This window comes from Gymnoscopelus microlampas (genome assembly GCF_963454915.1).
Source record: "Gymnoscopelus microlampas genome assembly, chromosome: 9".
In the NCBI taxonomy this organism is placed as follows: Eukaryota; Metazoa; Chordata; class Actinopteri; order Myctophiformes; family Myctophidae; genus Gymnoscopelus; species Gymnoscopelus microlampas.
The window spans coordinates 50,838,444-50,854,287 of NC_139946.1; the positions used below are offsets into that span (position 1 = coordinate 50,838,444).

The window sequence follows — 15,844 nt, forward strand, 5'->3', positions numbered from 1 at the left end:
TGACCATCCTGAGCCTGTGGGGTAACGTGCTCCACGATGCAGGCGCTAAGCGTCTCTGTGTTGGACTGAAGAGTCCACATTGTAAACTGAAGGAGCTCTGGTCAGTAGTCCTGAAGTTTATCACAGTCCTGTCTTTTTCTTCAAGCCTGTCTGTCTCTCTCCCTGATGTCTTTTCTTTGGCTTGTAAATCTATGTTGCAGATTGGTCCAGTCAAATTGACTGACATCACGTGATGATATGAGTCCAAAAATACACAAACTAATTAAACTAATACATTTTCACCTTCCAAATTGTTCCGACTTCATTTATGTATTTATTTTATTTATTTTTTAACTGAAAATGTAGTAGTTTTTCCTGTTCCATGACCACCACGATACCACCATAACACATTATATAATGCAAGGGTTTTCAAAGTGGGGTCCGAGGACCCCTTGAGGTAGTTCTAGGGGGTCTGCATCAAAATGTGATAATAATAGCATCAACAACTGTTCAACCACTTTAACTCTATATCGGCTATTTGAAATCTACAAGCTCACAACATGTTGCAACTTTACCAACATAAATCGTGTATGGGGGTCCATGGCACAACATATTTTCAGATGGAGGTCTGAGGCCATTGAGCATTTTTATGTGACCAAAATATGGACTTAACCCATTAAGACCTGGAACGCATCTGTGTCACTTTATATTTCTTTGGCTATTCAAAAATAGCAGATCTACAAGCTCATAGCGCGGCACCGAGTGCCGCGCTATGAGCTTGTAGATCTGCTGGGATTTTATTGTGAAGCACACTGAGTTTATCTGGTATTAACCCATTAAGGCCTGAGGTTTTGATTCTACAAAATGTCTTCTTTATCCTAACAGTTTTTTGAAAAAACCTAAGTTGCTATATCAGTGGTTTTCAAACTTTTTCATTTCAAGGACCCCCAAAATGTATATGTATTTACCCCTGGACCCCCATCTCAAAATATTTTGTTCCAGGGACCCCCCAGAAGCAAAGATTTGAGTTACAAATGTTCACCTTAAAAATATATTAAAAGATTTGCACAAATTTCCTCGATTTTTCAAAAATAGCAGATCTAGAAGCTCATAGCGTGGCACCGAGTGCCGCGCTATGAGCTTTTCAACCTCCAAATTGTTCGACTTCATTTATGTATTTATTCTATGTTTACCAAACAAAAAATGTAGTAGTTTATCCTGTTCCATGACCACCACGATACCACCATAACATATTATATAATGCAAGAGTTTTCAAAGTGGGGTCCTTGAGGGGGTTCCAGGGGGTCTGCATCAAAATGTGATAATAATAGCACCAACAACTGTTCAATCTACAAGCTCACAACACGTTGCAACTTTTACAACATAAATCGTGTATGGGGGTCCATGGCCAAACCCCCAAAATGTATTTCGCCGCGTCCCCCATCTCAAAATATTTTGTTCCAGGGACCCCCCCCACAAGCAAAGATTTGAGTTACAAATGTTCGCTTTAAAAATATATTCAAAGATTTGCACAAAAATCCTCGATTTCTCAAAAATAGCAGATCTACAAGCTCATAGCAAGGCACCGAGTGCCGCGCTACGAGCTTGTAGATCTGCTATTTTTGAATAGCCAAAGTGTAAAATAATGTTTTTAGCTCAAATCTAAAAATGACACAGATGCGTCCCAGGTCTTAATGGGTTAAATGTGTTATAAAAATAAAAAGGACTTGACCAAAGACAGTTAATAAGACAGATTAACATTTTCATGTGTTCATCTCCACTCAGGTTGGATGACTGTGAACTCACAGAGAGATGCTGTGACGATCTGGCCTCCCTTCTCAGCTCTAACTCCTCTAGTCTGACCATCCTGATCCTGTCTGATAACAAGCTCCACGATGCAGGCGTTAAGCGTCTCTGTGTTGGACTGAAGAGTCCACATTGTAAACTGAAGGAGCTCTGGTCAGTAGTCCTGAAGTTTGTCACAGTCCTGTCTTTTTCTTCAAACCTGTCTGTCTCTCTCCCTGGTGTCTTTTCTTTGGCTTGTAAATCTATGTTGCAGATTGGTCCAGTCAAATTGAAATTGACTGACATCACGTGATGGATATGAGTCCAAAAATACACAAACTAATTAAACTAATACATTTTCACCTTCTAAATTGTTCCGACTTCATTTATGTATTTATTTAATGTTTACCAAACAGAAAATGTAGTCGTTTTTCCAGTTCCATGACCACCACGGTACCACCATAACACATTATAATGCAAGGGTTTTCAAAGTGGGGTCCGGGGACCCCTTGAGGTAGTTCCAGGGGGTCTGCATCAAAATGTGATAATTATAGCATCAACAACTGTTCAACCACTTTAACTCTATGTCGGCTATTTGAAATCTACAAGCTCACAACACGTTGCAACTTTAACAACATAAATCGTGTATGGGGGTCCATGGCACAACATATTTTCAGATGGAGGTCTGCGGCCATTGAGCATTTTCATGTGACCAAAATATGGACTCCTGGGTTAACCCATTAAGACCTGGAACGCATCTGTGTCACTTTAGATTTCTTTGGCTATTCAAAAATAGCAGATATACAAGCTCATAGCGCGGCACCGAGTGCCGCGTTATGAACTTGTAGATCTGCTGGGATTTTATTGTGAAGCACACTGAGTGTATCTGGTATTAACCCATTAAGGCCTTAGGTTCCGATTCTACAAAATGTCTTCTAAATCCTAACAGTTTTTTGAAAAAACGTATGTCGCTATATCAGTGGTTTTCAAACTTTTTCATTTCAAGGACCCCCAAAATGTATATGTATTTATCCGCGGACCCCCATCTCAAAATATTTTGTTCCAGGGACCCCCCAGAAGCAAAGATTTGAGTTACAAATGTTCGCCTTAAAAATATATTAAAAGATTTGGAGATACTGGAACACTTTTACTCCATTATATTACATCTCAGAAGCAAATATTGTAGTTTTAATTTACTACTATTACTACTACTATTATTATTATCACATTTTGATGGGGACCCCTTGGAACCCCCTCAAGGGGTCGCCGAACCCCACTTTGAAAACTCTTGCATCTTATATAATGTGTTATGGTGGTACCGTGGTGGTCATGGAACAGGAAAAACTACTACATAATTGTTTTATTGGCTTAAAGGGATAGTTCACCCCCAAAATGACTTTTTTGCTATCGATTATAGTCACCCCATGGAGACTTGAATTCATGGATATCTTTATTTTTTCTCGGATTTCTAAGCCAATAATTTGATGTCCGGCGGCGGTTCCGGTAGGAGTCACAAAGACTCTCCTTTGTGTCTCCTACCGGAAACGCTGCCTACCTTAGGAATGCGACAAAAAAAAAATATATATATATACATCCATGAATTCAAGTCTCCATGGTTGACTAAAACTAAAAAAAGTATTTTTTGGGGTGAACTATCCCTTTAAGTAGCCTACTTTTCTACTGTGCGTGTTCATAATATAGGATGATGTATTTGCACTATATTAGCCATACTGGTGACAGTATTAATAGTGTTGTCTCTTGACAATGTGTTGATCTGTGAGCCCACCTGCTATTTACAGAGAATACAGGATAGGTGGGCACTAGGGACATCTGGGCACCTTGATGTAAAATTGGCTGTTTTGTCCAAAATGTAGAAAAATGTAATATTTGAAAAATGTTCTTAAGTAATGTAAAGTAGGCTATACATGATGTGAACATGCACGGTACATCATTATCAGACTTGATTTTATCCCTCAACTTTTTGTTTATGTCCAAAAATGACTGGATATACAGGTTTTGTAGCAATTGTAGAAATATTAGACCTTAATTGTCGAATGTTTAAGCATGTTCTAATCATGTATACTTCGTAGCCAAACACAGAGCCCCCCCCCCCCTCCCTATGACAAAATCTTGCCCCCCTCCTGACAGAGGCTAAAATCGCCTATGCTCTGTATTGTTCTGTCTGTCTGTCTGTCTGTCTGTCTGTCTGGCACGCACACACGCACACACACACACACACACACACACACACACACACACACACACACACACACACACACACACACACACACACACACACACACACACACACACACACACACACACACACACACCTGGTAGACTCTGTGGTCAGATCAGTTCATAGTGATGTTGAGTTATAATATGTTATAACTATAATAATGTGTGTTTAGCTTTAGTTTTCTTCATGAATATACTGTACAAATAATCCTTTTCTATTCTCCATTCTCTTGTATTCATTTGTTTCAGGTTGATGTTCAACAACCTCACAGAGGAATGCATAGAGGAGTTATCAGTTCTCAGCTCCAACACATCCTGTAGGATAGTTACTAATGAGTACTAAAACTGTCCAACACATCAGTGTGAGAACTGTGTAGCTGTGATGTGAGCTGATGTGGGAGGAGAGTCACAGTAGCAGGTGTGTCATTAGTAAGTCAGCAGCACACACAGGGTTAAATGTGGTGTCAACGAGGACCATGATCTGCTTGGCCTGCAGCCCACCTGCTGGGACCACCAGGTCAAGCGGTGTACAGGCACGCACACACACACAGGCATGTTTTGTGCCGTTTTCCTCACTTCAGTTGGTGGAGACGCACCCAGATAGACCAATGGTTCTCAAACTGTGGGTCGAGGCCCCCAAGGGTCCCCAAATGATTTGTTCTTTTTTTTGTGGGGGGGTAAACAAATCAACATGCAGTATACTGGAAGTGCATCTGCACACCAATTACTTTTGACCATTACTGCATAAAACAATGGTCAACATTGTGGCTAAATTGTCAAATATTGCCTAAGAAAGAGGCAAATATTGTGAGCATGTAGATCAGCTATTTTCACAATATATGTCTGTGGAACCGAGTCAAACTAAATGTAACGCCTTAAGTCCTACAATTCCAATTGCTTGTCAGGGTGGGGGGTCTACACACCCTGATGAAGACCACTTGTCAAAATGTTGATCAATAAAAGTATATAAATGGAGTTACATTGAGTGTGTGCTATTCTTCTCTGTTTCAACTCATCACTGTACCTACAGTTTATACATGTTATTTAATACATGACAAGTGTTTTTTACAAAGCTCCAAACAAATATGATAATAATACCATCAACAATTAAGGTGCTTGTAATAAGCATTAATTAACATTTACCATTAACCAATCTTTGTTTTATGGTTGTTTGTACAGTTTGTCGTGTATTGTTCTGTGTCTCAAAGTAGACCACAATGGAAACAAGACTCAGCCTTTTTTCCATGTTGGTGTTTTTTTAAATGGAGATTTTAAAACAATTATTATATTATATTAACAGTTGGTAAGGCACCTGTAAAGTCCTTATGCTTACTAACCTTATTAAATGTGAATAAGGCTATATAATCGTAATAATAGCATTGCAAACACACTTATTGATATGTTATACGATGTGTATATATAGATCTAGCAGTAAAAGCATAATATTAGACGTGGCTGAAGTTAAAACAGTTCATGCTTGTGTCTTTGTCAGCTGTAGGTCAGTTGTCTGCTGAACCTCTGCCTTTCTCCCACATCACATAGTGACACAAATAAAGCATCTAAATGAGCTGGAGTGAATGAATAAGCATTGGTTTATGAATCGTGATAACAGAATGCTACATCATCTACAGCACTTAGTAGACATTGTTGAAAAATGTTCTCATCTAAGCTTTAGTAAGAAGAGAAGCATAGGAGAAACACATTTCTTCCTTTCATACACACTCATAAAGGGGAGAGTGTGAACTCAGCCCCCCACAAGCAGAAATGATGCAGTGGAGATTCCTCTGTTTGAGGGATTCACAGTGGTGAGTGTGGTCTGAGTGCAATGGGACTATGCCTTGTTCAGGGTGAACGTCCTTGGTGATCAACATTCACCCCGGACATTTTACTCATTATGGATATCAACTGACGGACAAAAAGTACTCATTCTCTCCAAACAGATATTATCAAATGCAGAGGTGGAAAGTAACTACATTACATTACATTACATTAGTCATTTAGCAGACGCTTTTATCCAAAGCGACTTACAATAAGTGCATTCAACATAGGTAGGGAACATAACTACTAATCACCAGAAGTCTTAAGTGCATTTCCTGCAAAAACAAGCAACCAAGAGTATACCTAGTACTAAGGTAAAAGTGCTATATATCAGCTACCTACTTTCTTAAACAGATGAGACAAAATAGCTAAATCAGATGAGCTAATACAAAAAGTGTATCGACTAAACAAGGTCCAATAAAACAGGAGTTCGTACAACTAGTTAACAACAAGTAAGCCAGACAAAGAGGAAGGGTAGTGGCACTAGGCACATTTACTCAAGTACTGTACTTAAGTACAATTTTTTGGAATTTCTACTTTACTGTAGTATTTCCAATCGTCTATACTTTTACTTCTACTCCACTACATCTCAGATGAAAATATTGTACATTTACTCCACTACAATTATTTGAAAACTTTAGTTACTAGTTACTTGTAGATTTGTATTACAAAACATACAGTACCCACTTCAGCCCTGTATACATTTTGGCCATTTGAAAATAGCCGATCTACAAGCTCACGATGCATCTCGATGCGACGCATTGTGAGCTTGTACAGTAGATCGGCTATTTTCAAAAGATTTGTCTACATTTTATACTTTAGAAAACTACTTTATACTTTTGGTACTTTAAGTCCAGATCATAATGATTGAAGACACCAACAGAGCATGGAGGTAAGTTCTTTACTAAAAACAAACAGTACAAAGGTCTTTTAAATGATCTTCAGGCATTGTATCTACATTATCACACACACAGAGAAGGGCTACATGAGAAAACATCAACAGACTACGTTATACTGTAGCTTCTGGGACTCGTGAAAACACACACGTTACAAAACAAAACAAAAACAAAACAATGCAATAAAATAACTTTTTGATAAAACATACACTGCTCCTTTCTCATTTACATTTGTTTTGATTTTGTAATAATGATATAAATTATCTTCTGGACTGCCTGTAAGTATGGGCGTGTACACAGTGAAATCCTGATGCTAATTTAACTCTGAACGTGTACAAATTAACCCATAAATAATGGCTATAATTTATATGCTGTCATACAACAGTTTAATAAATCAGACTTAAAGGTGCTGTAAGTGATATTTTGTTTGGTTAAAACTGTTTCTTTGTTAAAAAGTTAAGGGGGGGCGGTTTCACTGCTTCAGCCCAGCCCTGCACATGAACTCTGCAGCCGCACTGAGGCGCCTGCTGGAAAGCATCCCAGCCCAAACATTAACGTAACTAATAATTGGGCCGCGCAACCCGGAAATGACCGTAATAATCCTAAAATGGAAGCAAAAATATTATTTGCCCGGTACGCCAAATGGCCAGTCCGCCGCTGCAATGTATCGGAGGCAGTTTGTGTCAAAATAGAACATACTTTATTAAACAACTATGTAATAACATGGATTATTAAAATATCAGGCAATAGTCAATAAGGCAAGAATATACATTACATTACATTACATTACAGTCATTTAGCAGACGCTTTTATCCAAAGCGACTTACAATAAGTGTATTCAACATAGGTAGGGAACGAAAACTACTAATCACCAGAAGTTTTAAGTACATTTCCTGCAAAAACAAGCAACCAAGAGTATACCTAGCGCTAAGGTAAAAGTGCAATATATCAGCTACCTACTTTCTTAAACAGATGAGACAAAAATGGCAAAATCAAATGAGCACGAGCTAAAACAAATAAGTGAGTCGACTAAACAAGATCCAATAAAACAATACAAAAATAAAACAAGAGTTCGTACAACTAGTTAACAACAAGTAGGCCAGGCAAAGAGGAAGGATAGTGTTTCCTGAAGAGGTGGGTTTTCAGCCTGCGGCGAAAGATGGGCAGTGACTCTGCTGTCCTGACATCAGTGGGAAGTTCATTCCACCACTGTGGGGCCAGAACAGAAAAAAGTCGTGACCGTGTCGATCGACCAGAAGGACCATTGAGTGGCGAGGGAGTCAGTCGCCCCGAGGTGGCAGACCGGAGTGGTCGGGCAGGGGTGTGGGCATTGACCAAAACCCGGAGGTAAGAAGGAGCTGTTCCTTTCACTGCTCTATAGGCTAGCACCAGGGTTTTAAACTGAATGCGAGCTGCTACGGGGAGCCAGTGCAGAGAACGGAGAAGGATAGTTGTGTGGGAGAACTTGGGGCGGTTGAACACCAGACGAGCCGCAGCTTTCTGAACAAGCTCCAGAGGTCTGATGGCTGATGCCGGAGCACCAGCAAGGAGGGAGTTGCAGTAGTCCAGGCGGGAGATGACAAGAGCCTGGATGAGCACCTGGGCTGTTTTCTCCGTGAGGAAGGGGCGAATCCTCCTGATGTTGTAGAGGAGGAATCTGCAGGACCGTGTCACTGATGCGATGTTAGCCGAGAACGACAGTTGATCGTCCAGGGTCACACCCAGATTCTTCGCAGTCCGAGTTGACGTCACCACAGCATTCTCAATGGTGATGGCCATGTCTCGGTGAGGACAGCCCTTCCCCGGGATACTTTTGAGCAAAGTACAGCAACTTAAAGCTACCTGCTATTATAAGAAAACTATACTCAGGCTGTCTGGTGGATCAGGCAGTTTACAGGCTTCCTCCAGGTAGTTGAATTACACACTGGAGCAAAACTGTAACTGAACAGACTTATAACTGTGTATATGCCACTCCTCTAATTATCAAAGTTAATTGCTTCAGGTGAAACTGCCTTTAATGGGCTGTCAGCTGAGACTTAACAATAGGCTCTGAAATTACTAACTATTTGAAAGCTAAACCAACTAAACAGCTAAACCAACTATAAGCTAAACCAAATATGATACAAACACTGATACTTTTGAGCAAAGTACAGCAACTTAAAGCTACCTGCTATTATAAGAAAACTATACTCAGGCTGTCTGGTGGATCAGGCAGTTTACAGGCTTCCTCCAGGTAGTTGAATTACACACTGGAGCAAAACTGTGCCTGAACAGACTTATAACTGTGTATATGCCACTCCTCTAATTATCAAAGTCAATTGCTTCAGGTGAAACTGCCTTTAATGGGCTGTCAGCTGAGACTTAACAATAGGCTCTGAAATGACTAACTATTTGAAAGCTAAACCAACTAAACAGCTAAACCAACTATAAGCTAAACCAAATATGATACAAACACTGATACTTTTGAGCAAAGTACAGCAACTTAAAGCTACCTGCTATTATAAGAAAACTATACTCAGGCTGTCTGGTGGATCAGGCAGTTTACAGGCTTCCTCCAGGTAGTTGAATTACACACTGGAGCAAAACTGTGCCTGAACAGACTTATAACTGTGTATATGCCACTCCTCTAATTATCAAAGTCAATTGCTTCAGGTGAAACTGCCATATAAAGTGACAAGTTAGTTTTCTCTTCTAATAAGAAAGGGCGGGTCGGCCCGTACACACAATACTACCAAGGTACTATTGGGGGAAAGCGAAGGGGACAGGCCTGGCACCAAACTCATGCAATATAAAATATAAAAGTCGAAACATGCAGTGTCACGATTGTACATACACACCAATAAAAACCAAAGGTCCCACAGTGCCGTCCCAAGAGAGGAATGGAAGGCGTGTGTAACAGGGCGGACCCGGCCTCGAACACGGTTACTGTAACATAAGAAGGAGAGAGAACCAATTAAAACAATGTCACTATAAATGCAAATCTAAAACCACTGCCCTAACTACTGTACCTCAAATGAATGAACTCAAATAAACAAAATCAAATAAAAATAACAGTGGAAAACAGTGGCCGGTGTGGTCCCTTTAAGGAGACAAACAAAACGCATTAGTTGCCAGCCCTAGTATCACACTAAATAAAACACTATATTCAAATCATTAAAAGAACAAAACAGCTTAAAACCTACTTTGTGTTGCAGTAACGGTGCACACCATGCAAGGCCAAGGCGAGGGGGGCAACCTCAACACCAGAGCTGCTGTATAAAAGAAGACAGTGATGTTACAAACTAAAATACATTAAAATCCACAAAGAGGCAATGCATAAAATGTATACTGCTTTACCCGTGTCTCCAGGTAGGGCAGACAGAACAGAACAGACACCACCAGAAGGTCACTTCATTTGTAAAACTGAAATAATAAATAAATGCATTAAAATAAGATAATAAAACACAATGATGTTGGCTAAATTAAAGTGCAAAAGAGCATGGGAAGCCTCCATGTGCTCAACAGAAAATAGGCAACCAAACAAACAAAAGCCAGCAGTAACATGTGCTCAAACAATAAGCTAAACATTAGCATGAGCTACAACAAACAAAAGGGTCGCACAAAGTAGCAGATCTACAAGGTTCAGTTTTTGGCCTACCATGTGTCTTACTTCTCCCTGCATGAACCATGCTGCCTACAGCAGAGACAAATGGCTCTCTACTGGGAGGAGCTGGCTTTTATACTTCCTGGTCATATGACCAGGTCAGGTGCAGTGGGTGCACCAGTCACCTAGATTCCCACACATAGTACAGGAAGTATGTAGCTATAAGTCCCCTCAAACTGGACTTAAAAGTGCAACGCACGACTGTCAGTAGAGAAATTAACATATCGTCGCTGTCGGGCAGAAACATCGTATCTCGATATTTAAACATTTCATTGTTTTCCCTTTTTTGTGAATTCATGCCCTCGCAAAAGTAGCAAAATTCTACTATTTTAGCTTTTGTGTGTGTGGGTTTTATAAATATTGAGCCAATGAAACGTATTGGTGGTCTTGTGACTAAATAATAACTATATTGGATCCATTGGAACACATGTTTGTTTTTCCCTCCATTTCCTGAAAAGTAACAGTTTTGGACAAGGTTTGCACCAGACAGCGGCGATAAGGAACTAAACAGACTCCTTTCAGAAATAGAACATTAGTTTATCAAACTCCACATCTCCTCATCTGTATCACAGAGGTCACTTTCTCAAAGCACCATAATAGGTTGGCCAAACAAAACAAGAACAAAGTCAAAGTAAATCCCATGTTTCTGCAATTTCTACAAAATAATGTTTAGGAATGCAGTCAATAGTATTCTGTCAATAGCAGAGGCATGTCAGCAAATCAACAAGTACGCGGAGCACCCCGCATGTGGAGAAATACATAGAGCCTTAAAGGAGCACTTCACCCATCTTTAACCTTATTCATATACTGTAATTGGTCCTCACTAATGCTCATTCTAAGCACCATGTCTGTCTACTCACTCTGTGTCTCATTGGTGGGCTGGGGACACTTCAGAAACCTACCTACCAGTGACATCATCGATGGGGATTCCAAGTTAATAGAAACCACAGCCTTTCTGGAAAGTTAGCATTCTGAGATAGAAGCCATTGTTCCGCCATTAATACAACTGGTAGGCAGGTTTCTGAACGGTCCACAGCCCTCCTCTGAGACACACAGTAGACAGAAATGGTGCCATCTCATAATGAGCATTAGAGGAGCAATTATGAAGATATGTTTGAAAATGGGTGAAGTGGTCCTTTAATCCGCTGAAATGTTACCTAAAGCATTGCTCATTTTTCTGACACTATAAAATGCGAGGCGAGAACTTTTCTGTCTGCTTTGACTCTTTATTTATACTTTGTTGTACGATGGGAGCATAAAACCACACCCAACATATCCAACATCATTTCCTACAGATTTATCTCTGCATTGTTATAAAAACATTACACCCCTCCTGGAGAGCAGATCTACTATTTTCACTGAATATGTTTTATTAAATGTTCATATTACACATAATTCACAATACAGACAGACAGACAGACAGACAGACATCATAGCACTTTCTGTCAAAATACATTGCGATGTGTGCAGAGTGCAGACTGTACACACACACACACACACACACACACACACACACACACACACACACACACACACACACACACACGGAAGGGCAGACAGGGTGCAAAACATACTCCCTCGCCATGCCCTTTGGCCTGGTGGAGACAATAAAAGCCCCACTCACCTCTCAATGACATTGGATTATTACACAATTACTCTGAAAAGACCTTTAGAGCTGTGTTTGTGTCTTAAGTGAACACGACCAGCAGAGGGTTACTTTGGAGGAGGTGGGCTATTGGCTGCCCACCCAATCAGAAGTTAGAAATGCTATAGTGGCATTTTCTTTTTCAATGCCTGAACAATATTCATGTTTTTCTTTTGATTAGGTGGGCTATAGATGCACATCTGGGTGGGCTGAGCTCACCCCTACTGACGGCACTTGGAGGGAGCGCTCGTTTTGGCTCATCTATTAACCTTCCATCAACCTTCCACAACTCTTGTCACCTTGTGCGCAAGTCAGGGCAATCAGCTTTCCTGAGCTAATAATTTGAGTACGAGTCGGTCATCAAATTATTGGCTTAGGAATGCGACAAAAGCGTCTGCTAAATCTAAACTGTAGTTGTCTGTCTGTCTGTCTGTCTGTCTGTCTCTCTGTCTGTCTGTCCACAGCTTGACTCTAGGCCGTGACAAACATCGGGGAGGAGACCAGGTTGAAGTTGTAATAAAGCAAGTACATATTTATTAAACAAAACCTAATAACAAAGAACTAAGGAAGTATGAACAAAACATGATAAGGATCCTATGGGGTGTGAAGTCAGTAATCAGTAGTGTAGATGTGGATGTGTGGAGCATGGTGTGGTGCGAGGTGTGTGGATGGCAAGTAAGAGCATAATCAGAATAATAAGCGCATGGAGAAAGAGGATTTGGAGCTGGTGGAGACAGCTCTGCTTCTCTCAGGCTTCTCCCAGAGACTAGCCAGGGCGGGGATTTTATAGCCTCCTGGAGGCACCAGGCCCAGGTGCTTTCCAATGAGCAATCAGCCCCACCCTGCTCCCCTATAGGGCAAGAGTTAATGCAAGGCATTCACACCCACAATCACCCAGACAATAACATGGGGCATCACAGTGTGTGTGTGTGTGTGTGTGTGTGAGAGAGAGAGAGAGAGAGAGAGAGAGAGAGAGAGAGAGAGAGAGAGAGAGAGAGAGAGAGAGAGAGAGAGAGAGAGAGAGAGAGAGAGAGAGAGAGAGAGAGAGAGAGAGAGAGAGAGAGAGAGAGAGAGAGAGAGAGAGCGAGCGCTTTAACACCAAGCAGCAGTGCAAGACTAAGAACTTTGTTTCCTCTGGTGATCCAGCCATGGACATACCCACGGACTAGCCTGGGATCAATACCTTTTTGGGTTTGTGATCCGGTCGGGAGCGGAAGTAACCCTACGTCACCGGGCGCGTCATCTGCGCGTCATCAGGTGGCCGGAAACGCAAATCCGTTAAAACTTCACCCCAAAATAGTTCCGTCCGCGGGCCTACATAATAAAATCCTTGATGCGGCGTAGTTTATTTTTTAAATATAAATGTGAGTGTACTTCCGGAGACTATTTAGCGTCTGTCAACCTTTATTATCCCACAGGGGAATTCTATTCCATTTAAATAGGGATTGGGGAACCAAAACAAAGCGGCTCCGCAAAACCGGATGGGCAAAATCCGGAAAGAGAATTATTATTATTTATTTTTTTACGGAGGCGTGGCCTAGACCGGGTCACACGGGTCTTTAATAACGAATACCAGGCTTTCCTCCGAGGTGGAAAGACTGGTGACACGAGGTTACCCACGGACTGTTTGACGTATCCATGAGTTTGTGAATGTAACCTTTACTGCGCCTAAAATATTTGTGTTTCTGTATGCTTTCCCTGTGTGTGGACATGAATAGATTGTTAAACTGTGTGTGTGTGTGTGTGTGTGTGTGTGTGTGTGTGTGTGTGTGTGTGTGTGTGTGTGTGTGTGCGCGCGCACGTGCGTGCGTGCGTGCGTGCGTGCGTGCGTGCGTGCGTGCGTGCGTGCGTGTGTGTGTGTGTGTGTGTGGTCATTCTGGTCATAATAAAACACAAAAGCTTTAATTACAAAATGGTCTCATTAGTTTCAGCAAGAAGCCACAGTATCACGCAGTGTGCTACAGTGACATAATGACCAATCGGTGGACGGGGACATTTATACATGTATGTGGTCATTCTCATTCATTGTTCTCCTTAGTGGGTCATTTGATCTGACATTGCACATGGGTTGATCAGTGGCATTATGCTGATTTTGACAAAATGCTGATTTTTCACAGTTCCCAAATTTTGTTGGTATATGGGCTAGTTTTATATCACTTGTATTCATTTTACCCTGTTCCTCATGAATATATATATTGAGTTTGCATTGTTATAGTTTTTTGTATTAAATAAAAGACTTGTTAACACAACATTATTCCATTAAAACATGTTTATGTGTTTACAACAGCATTAATAAAGCCAAAGATTGGTTGAGATGAGATTCAGAACTTGGTGAGCTGAAAGGACCACTATGTTGTCATTCCGTGGCCTCTGTCGCCCTCCAGTGGACAAAGTGAACATTGTAACAGCACAACAGTAACTGCCCACTAACCCTAACCCCGACAAACTCAGTTTTCAGAAGTGAATTTTCCATTCATTTTCTCAATCTATGATGTTTCAGAAAATACTTAGATAAAGAGTTCACATTCCATACACCATTATGAATGATAAATCAATAATCAATGATAAAAAACTCTATAAAAGGCAGTGGCAAGCAGTTTTTGGGCTGTGATTGAATACAACCCACAGTTGCAGCAGACTTGCAGTTTGTTCCAGATATGTGGTGCACAAAAAGTAAAAGCTACTTCTCCATTTTTACCAGATTCTAGATTGTTACAACATTAAAGCTGAAAATGAAATCCTCTACGGAGGAAAAGGGTGGGATTTTACTACCTCGCTAAACAAAACTAAACTCGCCGTGAAGATCTGAACAGCAACAGGTAAATATAAGTATAAAATCGCATTGTGGCACTTAATTCATGTATATTGCACTCAAACATTATTGCACTTGGATGTATTTGCCCATCATGATTTCACCCAAACCTAACATTTGCTTGTCTCCACAGGTGGAACTTCAATTCAGGTGAATAAGGAACAACAAACGTAATTTAGCAAATAAACCATATATAAATACAATATAAGGGTACTGTCACGATAGGACTCAGGGACAGGTAAGGACCCATTATGCAGGAACACACAGGAAACCAAGAGTTGAGGTAGAATCACACTTTACTTAAATACAGTAACCAGGAACAGAAGAACACCTTCACAGAGGGATAGAAACTGTAACTCAAATAACCACACTGGAACAAACTCCCAGGAAGGATTGACGACGATCAAGCAACTCAATCACAAACTCAAACCCATTAAATACCCACAGTCGTTCTGACAGGCGGGTTGTCAGACCAGAACCGCTGATCCGACGATATGCCCATATATAGGCATATATGGACATATATTGATGACATCAGGGAACTCCAAATATGAGCATAAAAGGAACACAGGCAGACAATCATGCAAATACAGATATCTCCATATATGGCCATAAAAGGGACAGACAGCCGGGTACAAAAAATATCAATAAAATCGCATGTCCCCGTAATTGGAGTACCCTGAAGTCCTAAATAAGACATCATAGTACTGACAAATAGCAGATCTACAAAAAAAATAGCAGATCTAAAAATAGCAGATTTACAAGCTCATAGCGCGGCACTCGGTGCCGCGCTATGAGCTTGTATATCTGCTATTTTTGAATAGCCCAAAGAAATCTCAAACTGACACAGATGCGTTCCCGGTCTTAAAGGGTGAAATTATCGATAGAAGCCTGTTGCTCGTCGGCTTGACGGTGAGGAGTGGGTACAATGGGGGAGCAGATGTCCGCGGGGCTGGCTTGGCCTGTGAAGGGCTGCCATGACTACACTGACCTGGGATCAGATTACAGCAACCCAGCAAAGTTGTTGA

The 15,844-nt window shown here is 40.9% G+C and overlaps 1 protein-coding gene across 1 annotated transcript in view; it reads left to right on the forward strand.

Moving 5' to 3' along the window:
• Positions 1-15,844, forward strand: part of LOC311051243 (NACHT, LRR and PYD domains-containing protein 3-like) — a 380,092-nt gene that overhangs the window by 184,866 nt on the left and 179,382 nt on the right. Inside the window, exons 16-17 of the mRNA XM_084065725.1 lie at positions 1-100; positions 1,765-1,938. The exon at positions 1-100 is cut by the window's left edge and continues 74 nt beyond it. Coding sequence (XP_083921851.1) covers positions 1-100; positions 1,765-1,938 — 274 coding nt within the window. The remainder of the gene's footprint in view (positions 101-1,764; positions 1,939-15,844) is intronic.